This window comes from Carassius gibelio, chromosome B7 (genome assembly GCF_023724105.1).
Source record: "Carassius gibelio isolate Cgi1373 ecotype wild population from Czech Republic chromosome B7, carGib1.2-hapl.c, whole genome shotgun sequence".
Taxonomy (NCBI): Eukaryota; Metazoa; Chordata; class Actinopteri; order Cypriniformes; family Cyprinidae; genus Carassius; species Carassius gibelio.
Genome location: NC_068402.1, coordinates 36,061,040 through 36,077,034, shown reverse-complemented (window position 1 = coordinate 36,077,034; position 15,995 = coordinate 36,061,040). Strand labels below are relative to the sequence as shown.

The window sequence follows — 15,995 nt, the reverse complement described above, 5'->3', positions numbered from 1 at the left end:
AAATGTTGCAACTAACAGAACTAAAATATATGAAAATAAAAATTTAAACTTTCATGTTTTCATGTTTCATCTTTCCATGTTGCTTGTAATTTCTTTTCTAACTGTTGATGTTTACAGTTTTCTCAGTGCAAAAAATTACTCATGATACATCAGTTTTAATTAAGCACGGTACATTTTACTCATTAATTCTCCCTTTTTTACTGCAGTAACCTTTCGGAGAACAAGTTTTCTTCACTGTCTCAAGGGATTTTCGACAGCCTCGGCTCTCTGAAAATACTGTAAGTGTTTGGTTTCATTTTGCATCATTTGTACACAAAATGGCAATGGAAGCACAAATGGCCACCTAAAATAAAATGCAGATTGCTGTTTATTAAAGTTTATTAATGTCTATGTTTACACGCTTTGTATTCATTAACTTAAACGCTTGAGATAAGCTTTTGTAACACTTGGCATGTCTTCAAACATGTTGAAAGTTTACCCTCAGACTGTTGACACACACTCTGTCGAAGGGAATGTTCTTGTGATCTTATCAATGGCGCTGATGTAGTTGTTATGATTTTGGAACATGCATTTTTAGGGAGTTTGATAGCCCTTATCTTCTGTGCGACTGTAACCTGCGATGGCTGGTGGTCTGGATCAAAGAGAAGGCGATCGGGGTGAAGGAGACTCGCTGCTCGTTCCCTCGCTCCCTGCAGGGTCAGCTGATAACCTCGCTCAGACCCCAAACACTCACCTGTGGTAAGAATACACACTCACCATTAGGGCTGCACGATGTGTCGTTTAAGCATCGATATCACGATGTACGAATCCACAATAGTCACATCGCATGATGTGCGATGTAGGCTGTCGTAGTTGATCTGTTATTCATTAACTGTACGGGCCAGCTGCTCCCCGGCCCTTGACGAATGTGATTCGCGGATTAATTGCACAGTTTAACCATCATAGAGTGAAAGTTTTGACAGGGCAGAGAGAGAGAGAGAGAGAGAGAGAGAGAGAGAGAGAGAGAGAGAGAGAGAGAGAGAGAGAGAAAGAGAGAGAGTCAATTGAATCAATTGACACGATGGTGTCAATGTTTAAATAATTAAAAATGAGAATGTAAGTGTGCTCACCCCATTTTTGTTTGTCAGAATTTTTTTTTTATTAGATTTCATATCGCAATATATATCGCAGAAAAATAAAATATGGCAATGTAATTTTTTTCCAATATCGTGCAGCACTACTCACCATCACAGTCCACTTCTGCTGTTTTATACTGAAACTAAAATCTATTGACGCCTGTAAACGTGTAGTATTCAAAACAAGCAACAGATAAAGATGAAGAGTTCAATCAATCATAGCGTTTTTTTTTTTGGAATGATTTCTGCATTTTATTTCTCTCCTAGTAGCCTATAGTTTCTATATTCAGTTCAAACCGTTAGAAGCTCTGACAGAAAGGCTGCGTGTGAGGCTAACAGAGACGTGCTGTTTATTGTGTTTGAGATGTGCTGTTTTCCTTAATGCATTACTTACATTGCACAGGTATGTTCTCCAGCTGTAAATGTTAAAAATCCCATGGAAATATTTCCATTTTGCTGTCAGAAGTGCATGAGTTTCTGCTTTAGCGATTCCCTGTTAATCTCCACAGACTTCATTTAGAATGAGTGCTTTGTGCCAAACAGACAGAGCTCAAAGAAATAGGAGCGCAATAACTCTGACTAAAGTATACATTTTGCTGAAATATTTGTAGTTGGACAATAAATGTGAAGAATTTGTGTATGTAGAATGTGTCGAAATTTAAATCTACAAGTAAGTGTATTTGTATGGCAGCACTAACTGTAAAGTGTAAAGGGTTAATCAAAATATTCTTAATATATGCCTACATGCTTACATTCACTGTTTAATCCAAATGCAAAATACCAGTTTTTTTATTGTATTGTAATTTTTTAATGAGCTTTTTGTTTCTTTCTTTTTTTTTTTTTTTTTTTACTGTATCGAATTTAGCTGCTAAGGTAACATTTTAATTTTGTTCAGGTTTTTCATTTAACTTTTAATTTAGCTTGATCTCAAATCATAAAAACAGTTTTAATAGTTTAAGTTTGGTTTAACAATAACAACACTGCACACATGAACAAATAGGTCAGGTTTTGCCTAAATTGTTGTTAAACTGGATGAAATGAGACGAGTGCCTTATTTTGTTATATTTTAATGACATTGTGCAACATGTAGTCTGATACGAGTAACCAGACCTTGGCTTTCCATGACCTGTCACACATTAAATCTCTAATCTTTTAAAGTAAAATGACACTTTTTCTAATAGTCTAAAATCTAAATGAGTGGAAGAGAATACATGATTGGTTTCTGAAATCATCAATCTCCTGTTCTTTTACTAGTACAGACACGCTCTCCTCGGCCAAAAGCAAAGTAATCCTGTGATTAAAAGACCTTCAGTCTTGGTCTGGGCCTCCCTTTATGTTGATTTTGTACTTTTGTAACCATAGCTTGTGCAAGAACTACAATAAAACTGCTCTCGGATCATTCGTTAATGTCAGCTTTTGCACATAGCAGTCATCTGTGGCTCACCACAGGGTTTCTTCTCCATTTTAGACGCTCCTCTAGAGCTTCCCTCGTTCCAGATGACTCCGTCCCAGCATCAGATCGTCTTCCAGGGAGACAGCCTGCCGTTTCAGTGCATGGCCTCGTTCGTGGATGAGGACATGCAGGTCCTGTGGTATCAGGACGGGAAGATGGTGCAGCCTGATGCCACTCAGGGCATCTACATCGAGAAAAGCATGGTGCAGAACTGCTCTTTAATAGCCAGGTAACAGAAGCCAGTCGTGAAGGAGATACCAAACCCAATACTGACTGCAGAATGACGTTTCTGCACACTAGATATATGTGAATCACACTGTGAGCTGTGTTTGCCTTGGAGCATGACGATATATATATATATATATATATATATATATATATATATATATATATATATATATATATATATATATATATATATATATATATATATATATATATATATATATATACCTGAAACACAAATTCACACTTGATCTACCAATATTGTGCTTGAAAACACCAGAACTCAGAAAAGAAAAGTAACATTTTTAAGAAAAGGAAGAAAAATGTAGGTTGTATATCCTGCCAAAGCATCCGTGTGAATACTGGTGCTATTTTAGTAGTATTTGTACTATTGTAGTATTTATACAAATATAAACTAATTCAAAATATTCATATTTTTAGTTTTCTTGTTTATTTTAGCTTCAATTGTAGTAATTATATTTGTGTGTGTGTGTGTGTGTGTGTGTGTGTGTGTACAGTATTCAACATTTGAAGTAGATCAAAAAAGTTAATCGAAGTTGTCCTAAAACCTAAAACAATACCCGTGCTTGTCATAGGATAACTTAGAACTTTTTGATCCACTTTAAATGTTGACTACTATATATATGCGTGTTCGTGTGTGTTTGTGTTTGTGTGTGTGTGTGTGTATTACTGAGTGATAAACGCGTAATCTTGATTTTTCTTTGAGATCAATCGACATGTTATCTAGCAAAAACTGTAGTTAAATTATTACAGCTCATGTATTTATAAAACTTGTTTCAATTCATTTTCAAAACACATTTCTTATTTTTTAGGTTTTCATATTATTATATATAATATTTTTCTATATATAGTTTATTCTTTCAGCTTCATTTCAGAAGTTTTTTCAATTGACAATGACACTGAAATACTAAAATGGGTATGCTGAATTCATAATGTTGACATGTCCTCACACAGCGCCTTGACTATCTCCAACATCCAGCCGGGGTTCACTGGGGACTGGGAGTGTCGCGTGCGCACCAGTCGAGGAAACAACACCAGGACGGTCCACATCGTGGTCCTGGAGAGCTCTGCCAAATACTGCCTGCCAGATCGGGTCGCAAACAACAAAGGGGACTACAGGTGAGTCAGGGGAACATCTGATCACATGATGCTTTGCACAGTTCAGAGCTGCTAAAACTTCAGTGCTTTTGAACGTCTCTACTGATCACCAAGGCTGTGTTTGATAGATATATATATATATATATATATATATATATATATATATATATATATATATATATATATATATATATATATATATATATATATATATATATATATATATCAAATAGTAATATGCACTGCTAAGAATTTATTTGGACAACTTTAAAGGTGGGGTGAAATGCTCGTTTTCACTCAATAACCTGTTAATCTTGAGTACCTATAGAGTAGTACTGCATCCTTCATAAATCCAAAAAGTCTTTAGTTTTATTATATTCATAAGAGAAAGATAGTCTGTACCTATTTTTCCCGGAAAAACACGACCGGCTGGAGGCGTGACGTGTGGGCGGAGCTAAAGAATCACGAGCGCCAGTAGGCTTTTGCATTGAGAGCGTTTGGAAGCTGTGACATTACCGTGAGGAAAAAACCATCATCCAAAACAAACCATGGCTTACAGTCAGATTCAGCCGTTTATTTATGATCCAGAATCAGATCCAGAGGCTGAAACTGAACGAGAGCAGCAGCAGCAACGACTTGCTCCGGGCGGGGCTCGAACCCGGGTCTCTGGCATGGGAGGGGACGCACTAACAAGGAGGCAGAGATATTTTAAGCAGTTTAACTCACCGCCTGCGGTTCCTTAAGAAATAAACGATACGCAAATCCCTCGTCAAACTGGGCCTTGTGAACAAGCATCTTCGAAATGCAGGGAACAAACAAAAACACTTGCACAACTCCGTTGATGCTCTGTAAAAATAAACTCCATCCACTGGTCCCTTAATGCTGTTTTTTTTTTTTTGTGGTAATCTGTGCAGGGTTGTCTTGCCCTGGCAACCAAAAACACACTCCTTTTGTGACATTTCGCGACGCTCTCGCTCTGATCAGTGAAGTCTGTTGTGCTCTCAGTGCTCTGCTATACGGGAGTGCGCGCTCTTCCGGCAGAAGTGCCTCAGGACCCATATAAGGAAATTCCACTCCATCTAACGTCACACAGAGCCATACTCGAAAAAAACTTTCCGAAACTTGTGACAAACCGGAAGGAGTATTTTGGGAACAAAAATACTCCTTCAAACGTACAACTTAATTTTTTAACCTTTGTCCATGTTTAGCATGGGAATCCAACTCTTTAACAGTGTAAAAAACTCAGTATGCATGAAATAGCATTTCACCCCCCCTTTAAAGGAGATTTTCTCAATATTTAGATTTTTTTGCACCCTCAGATTCCAGATTTCCATATATTGTCCGATCTTAACAAACCGTGCATCAATGGAAAGATTATTTATTCAGATTTCAGATGAAGTATAAATCGTATTACTTGTTAATGTATTCACTGTCACTTTTGGTCAATTTAATACATGCTTACTGAATAAAAGTTGTAATTTCTTTCAGACAAATCTTCCAGATTCTAAACTTTGCTTTAGTAAAGGTGTTGAAAGAGCTAAAAACAGTATAAATATGATTATGATAGATTTGGATCAGTGAATCAGTTGTGTATACATTGCTGAAGATATCAAACCAGTATATTTGTTTAGCTCGTCGCTGCACTCTAGTGGTAACAGATCTAAGCGATACATATTACAGTGCAAATTGGTGCTTTTGTTGTTGTGCATGAGCATGCATTGAACGAGTCTGTGTGCAGATGGCCTCGGACACTGGCTGGCATCACAGCGTACTTGCCCTGTAAACGGCAGGTGAGCGGAGCTGGCATTTACTCGGGCAGCTCGGCAGAAGACCGGCGCGCGTGGAGGCGATGTGGCCGCAGTGGACAGTGGGAAGAGGACGACTACTCACGCTGTGAATATATGAAAGACGTCACACGTGTGCTTTTTATCATCAATCAGGTAGACAAGTGTAACTGTGCCGTGCAGTATTCTGTGTTTAATCCTCATCATGCACCTTTTTTTTGTGGTTTATGTCAGACATGATATTTCATTCTTCTGTGTCTGTCTCATTTTCTTGATCTTTATTTATTTTATTTTTTTTCTCGTACGTCAGATGCCTCTGAATCTGACCAATGCGGTCCAGACGGCGCAGCAGCTGTTGGCTTACACCGCAGAGGCGCCCAACTTCTCTGACAAGGTGGATGTGATCTTTGTAGCCGAGATGATCGAGAAGATCGGCAAGTTTGCCGAGAAGTATAAAGAGGCGAGTTAAATCAAATCAAGTCATATAGGGCCTGTACAGGGTCTGAATAATCTTTTTTTTATTCCCTCACTGCAATGCAAAAGTCTAACACTTTTCTCACATAAACACTTCTTGTGGACCGTGGACCACAAAACTTGTCTTAAGTGTCAATTTTTCGAAAGCTAATTTATTCAGCTTTCCATTGTTGGATGGTTTATTAGAATCGGACGAATGAATTCTTATCAATGCAGATTACTAATCAACAATTTGGTTTTATATATTTACGGTAGTAAATTAACAAAATATCTTCATGGAACATGATCTTTACTTAATACCCTAATGATTTTTGACATAAAAGAAAAATCTATAGTTTTGACCCATACAAGTTTTTTTTTACATTTATTTTATTTTTACTGGTTTTTATTTGACTGGTTTTGTGCTCCAGGGTCACAAATCACATAAGGCCTCAGATCCAGGGAATTTAGAGATGACAAAAAAACAATTACAATTAGCCAAAATCAAGACATTTGTTATTTTATTGACATCCTCATCTGTTCAGTGTAAGACCAGGATTCCCACAGTCTTCCAAAACTTGGGTATTTAGGAGAATTGTAAATGTTTGAGAATTTAAAAGTGTGATCGATCTTTACATTTTACATTTTGAAAAATAACTCCAATCCAAATGTGCTCTCACAGTATGTATGTAATCTTTATATAATGATAGTTTTTATTTCTGATTTTGTTTAATTTAAGCTTAAACTTATTTCAGTTATTTACCAATGCAGCCCTTGACATTTGTAATTTCAAATGGTTTCATTTAAGTTTTTCATCAGATATTTTTATTTGTATTTTTAATTCTGCATTATTTTTAGTCAGAATTCACAATGTATTTTTTTTTTCAGATTTGAAAATGAATATATAAAATTAATAAAAGCTTAATTCATTCATTCATTCAGGTTTGGTTTTATTTTTAGTACTTCAGTTAAAACTAACAAACTAGAAATGCTGTCTTGGCAACTGATTTAATTAAATAATTTTTTAGTTTTAATTGTTTTATTTCAGCTCTATTTCAATTACTGAAAAACTTCTACATTATTTTAACTAAATTTGTATTAGTGTTAGCTACACTATCACACTGGTGAAAACTAAATCCGTTATGCTAAAATTTACCTAAAGTGCCTAATATTTATTTTAACTGGAAGAGCTTGAGTGAATGAAAGTCCTTCCTGAGTGCTGTTGTGTATAAAGGGTGTCTCAGAGTCAGAACGACCCGTTCAAAGCCACGTTACTGCTGGCCACCTGGGTCCTGGGACAGTTATGTGAATTTGTTTAGGACAAAGAACAGGCCTTTATCAATCCAGCATTTGCAGCATTGTTTTTTGATAACATTCGCAATGTGCGGACGCGTCCCACTAAACACGTTTCAGTTCTTCCGGGAAACATGAACTCATTAGCATTTTTCTGAATGTGATTGTGTTGTTCAGTTGATGAGATGATGTGATGTTCAGTTGATTTCAGGAGTGTGTTTGTGGGCCTGAAGGGATGGTCAGTGCTGTCTCTAACTGTGTTTCCTCTCTCAGCTGGGAGATGTGATGGTGGATATCTCCAGTAATCTGATGCTGGCTGATGAGCGAGTGTTATGGATGGCTCAGAGGGAGGCGCGAGCTTGCTCTCGAATCGTTGAGTCCCTGCAGAGAATCGCCCTTCTCCGAATCAGTAACGGGGCTCTGGCCTATTCTACCGTGAGTACTGTGAGAAAACCACTTATATATATATACACACACACAGTATAGTGTTAGTATGTTTAGATGAGATGTGTGCAGATTATACAAATAATAAATTCAGTAGTTGCTGTTTTTTTCAGCAGTTGGACAGTTTATATAACATTTAATCTGAAAAAAGTGTATATACTATTGAACCCTTTACATTTTAAACCATTTTAAAACACAAAATATAGGTAACACTACTTCCGCTTCCAAAGGATGCAATTATGTGATCAAAAATACAAGATAAACAGTAATATTGTGAAAGGTTTTTAAAAGCTAATTCATATATGAATATATTTTTAAATGTAATGTATTGCTGTGATCAAAGCTGTATTTTCTTCATCATTACTCCTCTTCAGTGTCACATGATCCTTCAGAAATCATACATGGATTTACTGCTCAAGAAACATTTCTGGCTATTATGAATGCTTCATATTTATGTGTTATCTGTAATTCATTTTTAATTGATTTTAAACAGAAATCTTAGACCCACTTTATATCGAGTGTCTTTAGCCACTATGTACTGACATTGAAATCTATATAATCCTATAATTAATTTCTGTATTTACATCTTTCAAATCAGCTTCTAGCCCTTAAACCTAACCAAATCAACCAGATCGCACCCTTAATAACCAAAATAAGTACATTCTACACAGTACATAGTTAAAACACCTAATATAAATGTTTGTTACATTATAAATGCTGTCCCTTTTCACCAGTTGAATGCATCCTCGCTGAATAAAAGCAAGAAGAAAGTGTAGATTGTTGGAGAGTAGTTTAAGGGGAGCCGGTGTTCACAGTAACATGTGGATGATATTGTAACCCTCTGTTTTAGCAGAACTCTCCCAACATTGCTCTGGAGGCTCATGCCATCAAGGCCAGCAGCTTCAATGGAATGACCTGCACTCTGTTCCAGAAGCTTTCGGCGGAGCGCACACCCAGAGACCCCGACATCAACCCAGAGCGCCAACTCAGCTTCAAATGCAACGTGACCAGCACCCTGTCTGCACTGGCTCTCAAAGTAAGCATTTCGTCTCGGGTCCTTCCTGTTAGGGTAGTGACGGTGAGGACATTTTCCCACCAGTTAATCAGCGTGTTACAGCACCGATAATACAGGTATCACTGTGACTTTGCTTTCCTTCGCTTATAAATAGCTTGTAAAGCAGGAATCACTGAAAAGAAGCACTCAAGCTGAATATTTAAGAATATCAGATTCCTTTTTGTGATGTCAAACCTGTGATAAACTCTTACGTTAATGAATCTGGCTGATGGGATAAATGTCCCGAAAACAAGCTATAGGAAACAATCCTAGAGTACATTTTTTTTTTCATACTAATTTTAAATGTAGGTGTGACTAATATGTTTTTACAAGGTGTCTTTTAGGTCATACAAGACTCACACATGGATATTAGTTAAAGGTTTAAGAACCACCATCATGCCTCACTCACCAAACTAGCATGATCACAAAGCATATTTTATTGGATTGTACTGTTTTTAATGTAAATAGACAGTGGTTTTATTCAGAGGTGCGTTTAACTTATTTACAATTTTTTTTTAAATGGATCACCTTATAATTTTTGTCTAGTGTAGATTTGAAATGTATTTTTGTTAATTGTACACCTTGTGCAATTTATTCAGAAATCACTGTGAAAATATCCTTGATGCTGGCACGGCGTTAAAAATTAATAAATTAATTAAAATAGCTTGTAAATGTGGCGAGAATATATATTACTTTCAAATTAGCTGCAATTTGGGTTTAATTGTGATCATAGTACTACCGTATTTTCCAGACTAATAAGTCACACTTTTTTTCATAGTTTGGCTGGACCTGCGACTTATAGTCAGGTGCAACTTATTTATCAAAATTCATTTGACAAGAACCAAGAGAAAACATTACCTTAACATTACGAGAGGGCGCTATATGCTACTCAGTGCTCCTGTAGTCTACCCCTGAGCAGCATAGAGCGCCCTCTTGTGGCTGGAGAAGGTAATGTTTTCTCTCGGTTCTTGGTTCTAAATAAATGCGACTTATTTTTTTTCCTCATCATGACTTATTTTTGGACTGATGCGACTTATACTCAGGTGCGACTTATAGTCCGAAAAATATGGTATTCTTAACAAGACGAATAAAAATACACCATACTATAGGCTTGGACTAACAAAAAGTTTAAACAAATAAGTAACAAGTAAACACTGTGGAACCAAATAAATAATAAACGTAGAATGAATATTAGCAAAATGAATAAGAAATCTTTGAGGCACGGCATAAACCTTGAAGTCAAATTTAAATAAATAGATAAATTACACAAAGTTTAAATAGAGTAAAAATAAACAAACACTGTGGAACCAATAAAAAAAGAAACAAATGTTCAGAAGTCACCTTAGATAAACGGCAAAAGTCAACAGACTTTTCAAAACCCAAAATATTTCCAAACAGGCATTTTTATCTTTAGTTTCTCCCGGAAGAGCGCGCGCTCCCGTATAGCAGAGCAGAGAGAGCACAACAGACTTCACTGATCAGAGCGAGAGCGTCGCCAAATGTCACAAAAGAAGTGTGTTTTTGGTTGCCAGGGCAAGACAACCCTGCACAGATTACCAAAGAAAAACAGCATTAAGGGACCAGTGGATGGAGTTTATTTTTACAGAGCATCAACGGAGTTGTGCAAGTGTTTGTGTTTGTTCCCTGCATTTCGAAAATGCTTGTTTTACAAACAAGGCCCAGTTTGACGACGGATTTGCGTATCGTTTATTTCTTAAGGATGATGCAGTCCCAACGAAAAAGGGTCACGATCGTGTATTGGAACCGCAGGCGGTGAGTAAAACTGCTTCAAATATCTCTGCCTCCTTGTTAGTGCGTCCCCTCCCATGCCGGAGACCCGGGTTCGAGCCCCGCTCGGAGCGAGTCGTTGCTGCTGCTGCTCTCGTTCAGTTTCAGCCTCGGGATCTGATTCTGGATCATAAATAAACGACTGAATCTGACTGTAAGCCATGGTTTGTTTTGGATGATGGTTTTTCCCTCACGGTAATGTCAGCTTCTAAACGCTCTCAACGCAAAAGCCTACTTGCGCTCGTGATTCTTTAGCTCCGCCCACACGTCACGCCTCCAGTCGGTCGTGTTTTTCTGGGAAAAATCGGTACAGACTATCTTTCTCTTATGAATATAATAAAACTAAAGACTTTTTGGAGTTATGAAGGATGCAGTACTACTCTATAGGTACTCAAGATTAACAGGATATTGAGTGAAAACGAGCATTTCACCCCCCCTTTAATTGCAGTGACTGTTCTCTAATTGAATTATTTTTATTACTATAAAAAATTTAAACAATGCCGCGTTGAGCAAGTGGCATAACCGGTGTTGCAGCTTAACACTGTCTATCGCTGTCTACTTCCTGTACCTATAGTGGATTTGTCATAACCCATAAAGCGAGCGCTTCTTCAAAGCGAGAACTCCAATAAAGCTGAGGAAGCAGGAATATATCCATCATGTTCTGACATTAATGTTATTGCATCTCCACGTCTGCAGAACACTATCGTGGAGGCGTCTCTGCAGCTTCCCCCGTCTCTCTTCTCGTCTCTGGGAAGCTCGGGTCAGGCCGATGAAGCCGTCTATAAGCTACACCTGCTGGCTTTCCGCAACGGCAAACTGTTTCCTCCGACGGGCAACTCCACCCTCCTGAGCGACGGCAGTAAGAGGAGGAGTGTGGTCACACCTGTGATCCTCACAAAGATCGGTAAGAACACACTCAGCGCCTCGGGACAGAGCAGACAGATCCTCATTGTTGATGTTATACAATATTTCTACCTGGCTAGAAAGCAAAATAAAATACAATAGTCAAAGATACAGACAAATTACCACACATGAAGTTCACAAATCACACAAACTTCTTTCTTTCGTCTTTCATAATTAACATATTAAACTGAAACGAAGCACAAACAAATAATATTCAAACATAAGTATAAAACTAAAAAATTTATTTTCTTAAATGGCTACAACAGTTAATGCAAATTAGTGCATTAATTAACAAATCAGTTGACAAATTAAAAACCAATATGGATTTAGAACTAGACTAGAGGTTAAAACAGAGCATTTAGAAATAAAATCTAATTCAAAACATTAACAAAAACTATATTAGTGTATCAGTGATTCTAAAAAAAAACACTTGTACAGAAGTATAACTAAGGGTAATAAAGTTTTAATTATATATTCAAGTTTTTAAATAAAACACAAAAGTGCTACTGCAAAAATTTTGCACTTTTTTTTTTCTAGAAAATGTCGAATTAGATTTTGCGTCTTGCATTTAACACACTGAATTAAACATGACACTTTTAAATGGAAAGAGTTAAAATTATATTTTCTGGTAAAACATTCTCTAGTATTCTTTGTTTTATTTACAACATTGAAAATATATATTTTTTTTATTTTCTTCTTTTGTGATTTGATCTTTACTGTACAGCAGCACTATTATAATACATCCCACCCACATTGTGGCTTCAAGCAGGTAAAGAGGCATGGTGTCATGAACAGAGCAATAATGCTGCCGGAGAGCGGCTGAAGTGTGAGGGGGCGGCAAACTACAGCACAGGGAGCTGCTAGGGAAAACTGATTGATTTCAACGAGAGGCCTAAGTGGAGCAGAAACAGATCGCAATCCCTTGTAAAGCTGTAGAGTTTAGAAGAAGCTGATATGGACCGAATGTCTAAGATCTGCCTCTGGAGTACTGGCACTCTTTATAGTGTCTTTCAGTACAAGCGATGCACGTGGATTCATTGTGTGTACTTCCTAACTAAACATTAACTTGGCTCTATTGTTTAACTCTATTTTTATCATAAACCTTTAAGAACAATGGTTTGAAAAGGCCATAGAAGAACCATTATTGTTCCCCAAAGAACCTTTCAATTAACATTTGTGAAAAGAAACATTAGTTTGAAGAACATTTAAAGAACCTTTTCCACCAGAGAACCTCCTGTGGAATGGAAAGGTTCTACAGATTCCTCTTGGAACCATAAATGTTAATAATAACCTTGATTTCTAAGAGTACTATCAAAGATGGTCCACAACCAGAACTCGTGTGTGTTGTTACACGAACTGATTAAAGGGTTAGTTCACCCAAAAATAACTCACCCTCATGTCGTTCCAAACCCGTAAGACCTCCGTTCATCTTGAGAGCTCTCGGACTTAATCTAAAATATCTTAAACTGTGTTCTGAAGATGAACGGAGGTCTCACGGGTTTGGAACGACCTGAGGGTGAGTTATTTTTGGGTGAGCTAACCCTTTAAGCATCCATCCTGCTGTTGTTTAGAGGGCTTCCCGCTGAAGAACCTGCAGAGTCCAGTGAACGTGAGCCTGCGGCGCTTCCTGCACGGCTCGGACGCAGTTCCCTCCTTCTGGAACTTCAGTCTGCTGGGAGGACAGGGCGGCTGGCAGAGCGACGGCTGCCGCATCCTCCATCAGGACGACAACTTCACCACCATGTCCTGCCATTCACTTAATAACTACGCTTTACTGATGGTGAGAGAGACAAACCAGGCACGCATTTCAGTCTCTTCTTCATAACAAACTGTTGTAGGGCTTTCGAAGACTTGGCACACATGTTGTACATTTTGCTGGACAATTTATTTTGTGGTCCATGGTGCCAGAAACATCATAGTGGTCATTATTGATTTTAAGAGTGGAAATTTAAATAAAAGTGTGTGTGTGTGTGTGTGTGTGTGTGTGTGTATATATATATATATATATATATATATATATATATATATATATATATATATATATATATATATATATATATATATATATATATATATATATATATATATTGTTTAATTGAAATAAAGCACAAACAAGTAAAATATTAAAAAGTAATATAAATGACAAATTTATATATATGTATATGTGTGTAAATATATATTATGTAAAGAAAATGACAATTTCTTAAATTATTCAAAAATAAATTGTTAATTTAAAATAATGTATAAAATTAGAAATGTTGCATTGACAATTTGGAAATAAAAGTAAAGTTTTTTTAATTTCTAAAACTGAAATAAAATACATTTAGGCTAAATAGGAAAAAAAAATAAAGGGTGGTAAAATATTTTAATATTAGAAGTGCTGCCTTGAAGTATCACTAAAATCATTAAAACTGAAATAAAAACGAGACTAAATGGAAATAGTAAGTACAAAACAAAAAAATGACAAGCTCATAGCAAATGGATGAAACTTAGACCACATTTAACTTGTAAACTGAAAACATAAAAATAAAAGCTAATTTAAAAAAAAATTATAATTTGATAGTATATAAACAATATGAAAATAACACGGCTAAGCAGTATTTACTGTACATATAAATGCACTACATGATAGTCCGTGTGTGAAATACTGTTGATGTTGCTGTGTGACCAGAAGTAGTAATAAGGATCTGCAGGATGGTAATGGAGGATTTTTACTGCTGGATTGATCTGCTGTGCAATTTTCTTCTGATTTTCCTTCATGGTTGACGTGTACCGTGAGCTCTCGGTTTGTGATTAGATCTTTTTTCACACATCTTCCAGAACAAGAAAAAAACAAATCTAAATTATTGGATGTTGAAATGCATTCGCAGATATAATTCACTGAAATCCTCTTGTCTAACAGGATCTGAACAGAACCGGGAATGACGCATACTGCTTCGAACCTCTTCACCCTGTTATCTACGCCACAGCCATCATCCTGGTGCTCTGCCTGCTGTCAGTCATAGTCAGTTATATCTACCACCACAAGTAAGTGCTGGGGTCAAGTTTCTTTTTAAAGGGACAGGTCACCCAAAAATGAAAATTTGTTTTTTAATTTACTCACCCTCAGGCCATCTGAGATGTACATTATGTGTCTTGTTTTTCTAAAGTAAAACAGTAAAGAGGCTTTTTTACTGAAATTGTGGTCCTTAGTGATTCAAAACCAATGCAAGTCAATGGCTACCGGCACTTTTGTAGTCAAAGAGCAGGCAACACAAAATTAATACACCTAGCTCTCAGTCCATCCAGGATGAAAGATTAATGAAAAGTTGAAGAAGATTTCTAGCTGAAACCATGATCCTTGGTGATTCATGAATGCAATCAATGGCTGCCGTCATTTTGAGAACCAAAAAAACACACAGCTGCTGAAACAAAATGAATACCAGTGGCTCCTGATGATACATTGGGTTATTACGAAGCAAAACAATTGGTTTTGCAAGAAATTGAATAGTATTTACATCATCATCACCAGTAATCCAGTAGCAGGTTTTTATTGGTGTTAAGTAAAATATTCACGTTATAGGTCATTATTGGGTGCTTTATTAATATAACTGCCTATAGGTGACATCTAATGTAAATGAACAGGTGGATTGGTAATTTGAACCCGTTTCATTGTTACGAACTGTCCGAAAGATTAATTTTGCGGAAAAACCTACCCCATTTGTCTGAAGCCATGGATTACATCTGATAATGTTGTAAGTAATATGAAGTTTTTTGCACAGACCGATCATTTTGATTTGTGATAATTAATTTGAAGTGGATCAAAAAGTTGCCCTAAGACAAAAACACATTTAGGTTTTCATTTTTAAGACAACTTTGATTAACCTTGAGACCCTGTGGCCTCATATGAGGACATTATATTTTTGTGAATTTCTCTGAGTGTTCATGCCACAGTTTTAGATCTGGATGTCCTGTACAGAGCACATTCAGGGCTTTTCAGAGATACCAAATGATTGGATGTTTCACATGACCACTCCCTCTCCTTGGTCATCAAAATGTCTGAAATTAATTTAGTGACACTCTTATAGAAATATGATAATATTTCTATAATATATTGTAGTTATCATTTAAATCTGTCTAATTTTTAAATTATGTGTCATAAATCAACATCTCAGAAATATGTTATGGGGTTTCAAATCAAAATATGACTTTCTGTTACTAAACAGGACATTGATTTCATACATGTCCTCAGATGAGGACACCGGGACTAAACGCATGCTTATGACGCATTTTTGGAGACATAACAAATGAATAGAGAAAGAAATTATATTTCAATATTCTATGAAATATTATATATTATTATGAAAATCTTGTCAATTATTACT

The 15,995-nt window shown here is 36.5% G+C and overlaps 1 protein-coding gene across 1 annotated transcript in view; it reads left to right on the top strand.

The window, feature by feature from the left end:
- Positions 1-15,995, top strand: part of adgra3 (adhesion G protein-coupled receptor A3) — a 46,422-nt gene that overhangs the window by 22,974 nt on the left and 7,453 nt on the right. Inside the window, exons 5-15 of the mRNA XM_052561674.1 lie at positions 207-278; positions 578-738; positions 2,584-2,797; positions 3,769-3,933; positions 5,651-5,852; positions 6,007-6,156; positions 7,716-7,877; positions 8,740-8,922; positions 11,425-11,632; positions 13,203-13,411; positions 14,534-14,658. Of these exons, the coding sequence (XP_052417634.1) occupies positions 207-278; positions 578-738; positions 2,584-2,797; positions 3,769-3,933; positions 5,651-5,852; positions 6,007-6,156; positions 7,716-7,877; positions 8,740-8,922; positions 11,425-11,632; positions 13,203-13,411; positions 14,534-14,658 (1,851 nt within the window). The remainder of the gene's footprint in view (positions 1-206; positions 279-577; positions 739-2,583; positions 2,798-3,768; positions 3,934-5,650; positions 5,853-6,006; positions 6,157-7,715; positions 7,878-8,739; positions 8,923-11,424; positions 11,633-13,202; positions 13,412-14,533; positions 14,659-15,995) is intronic.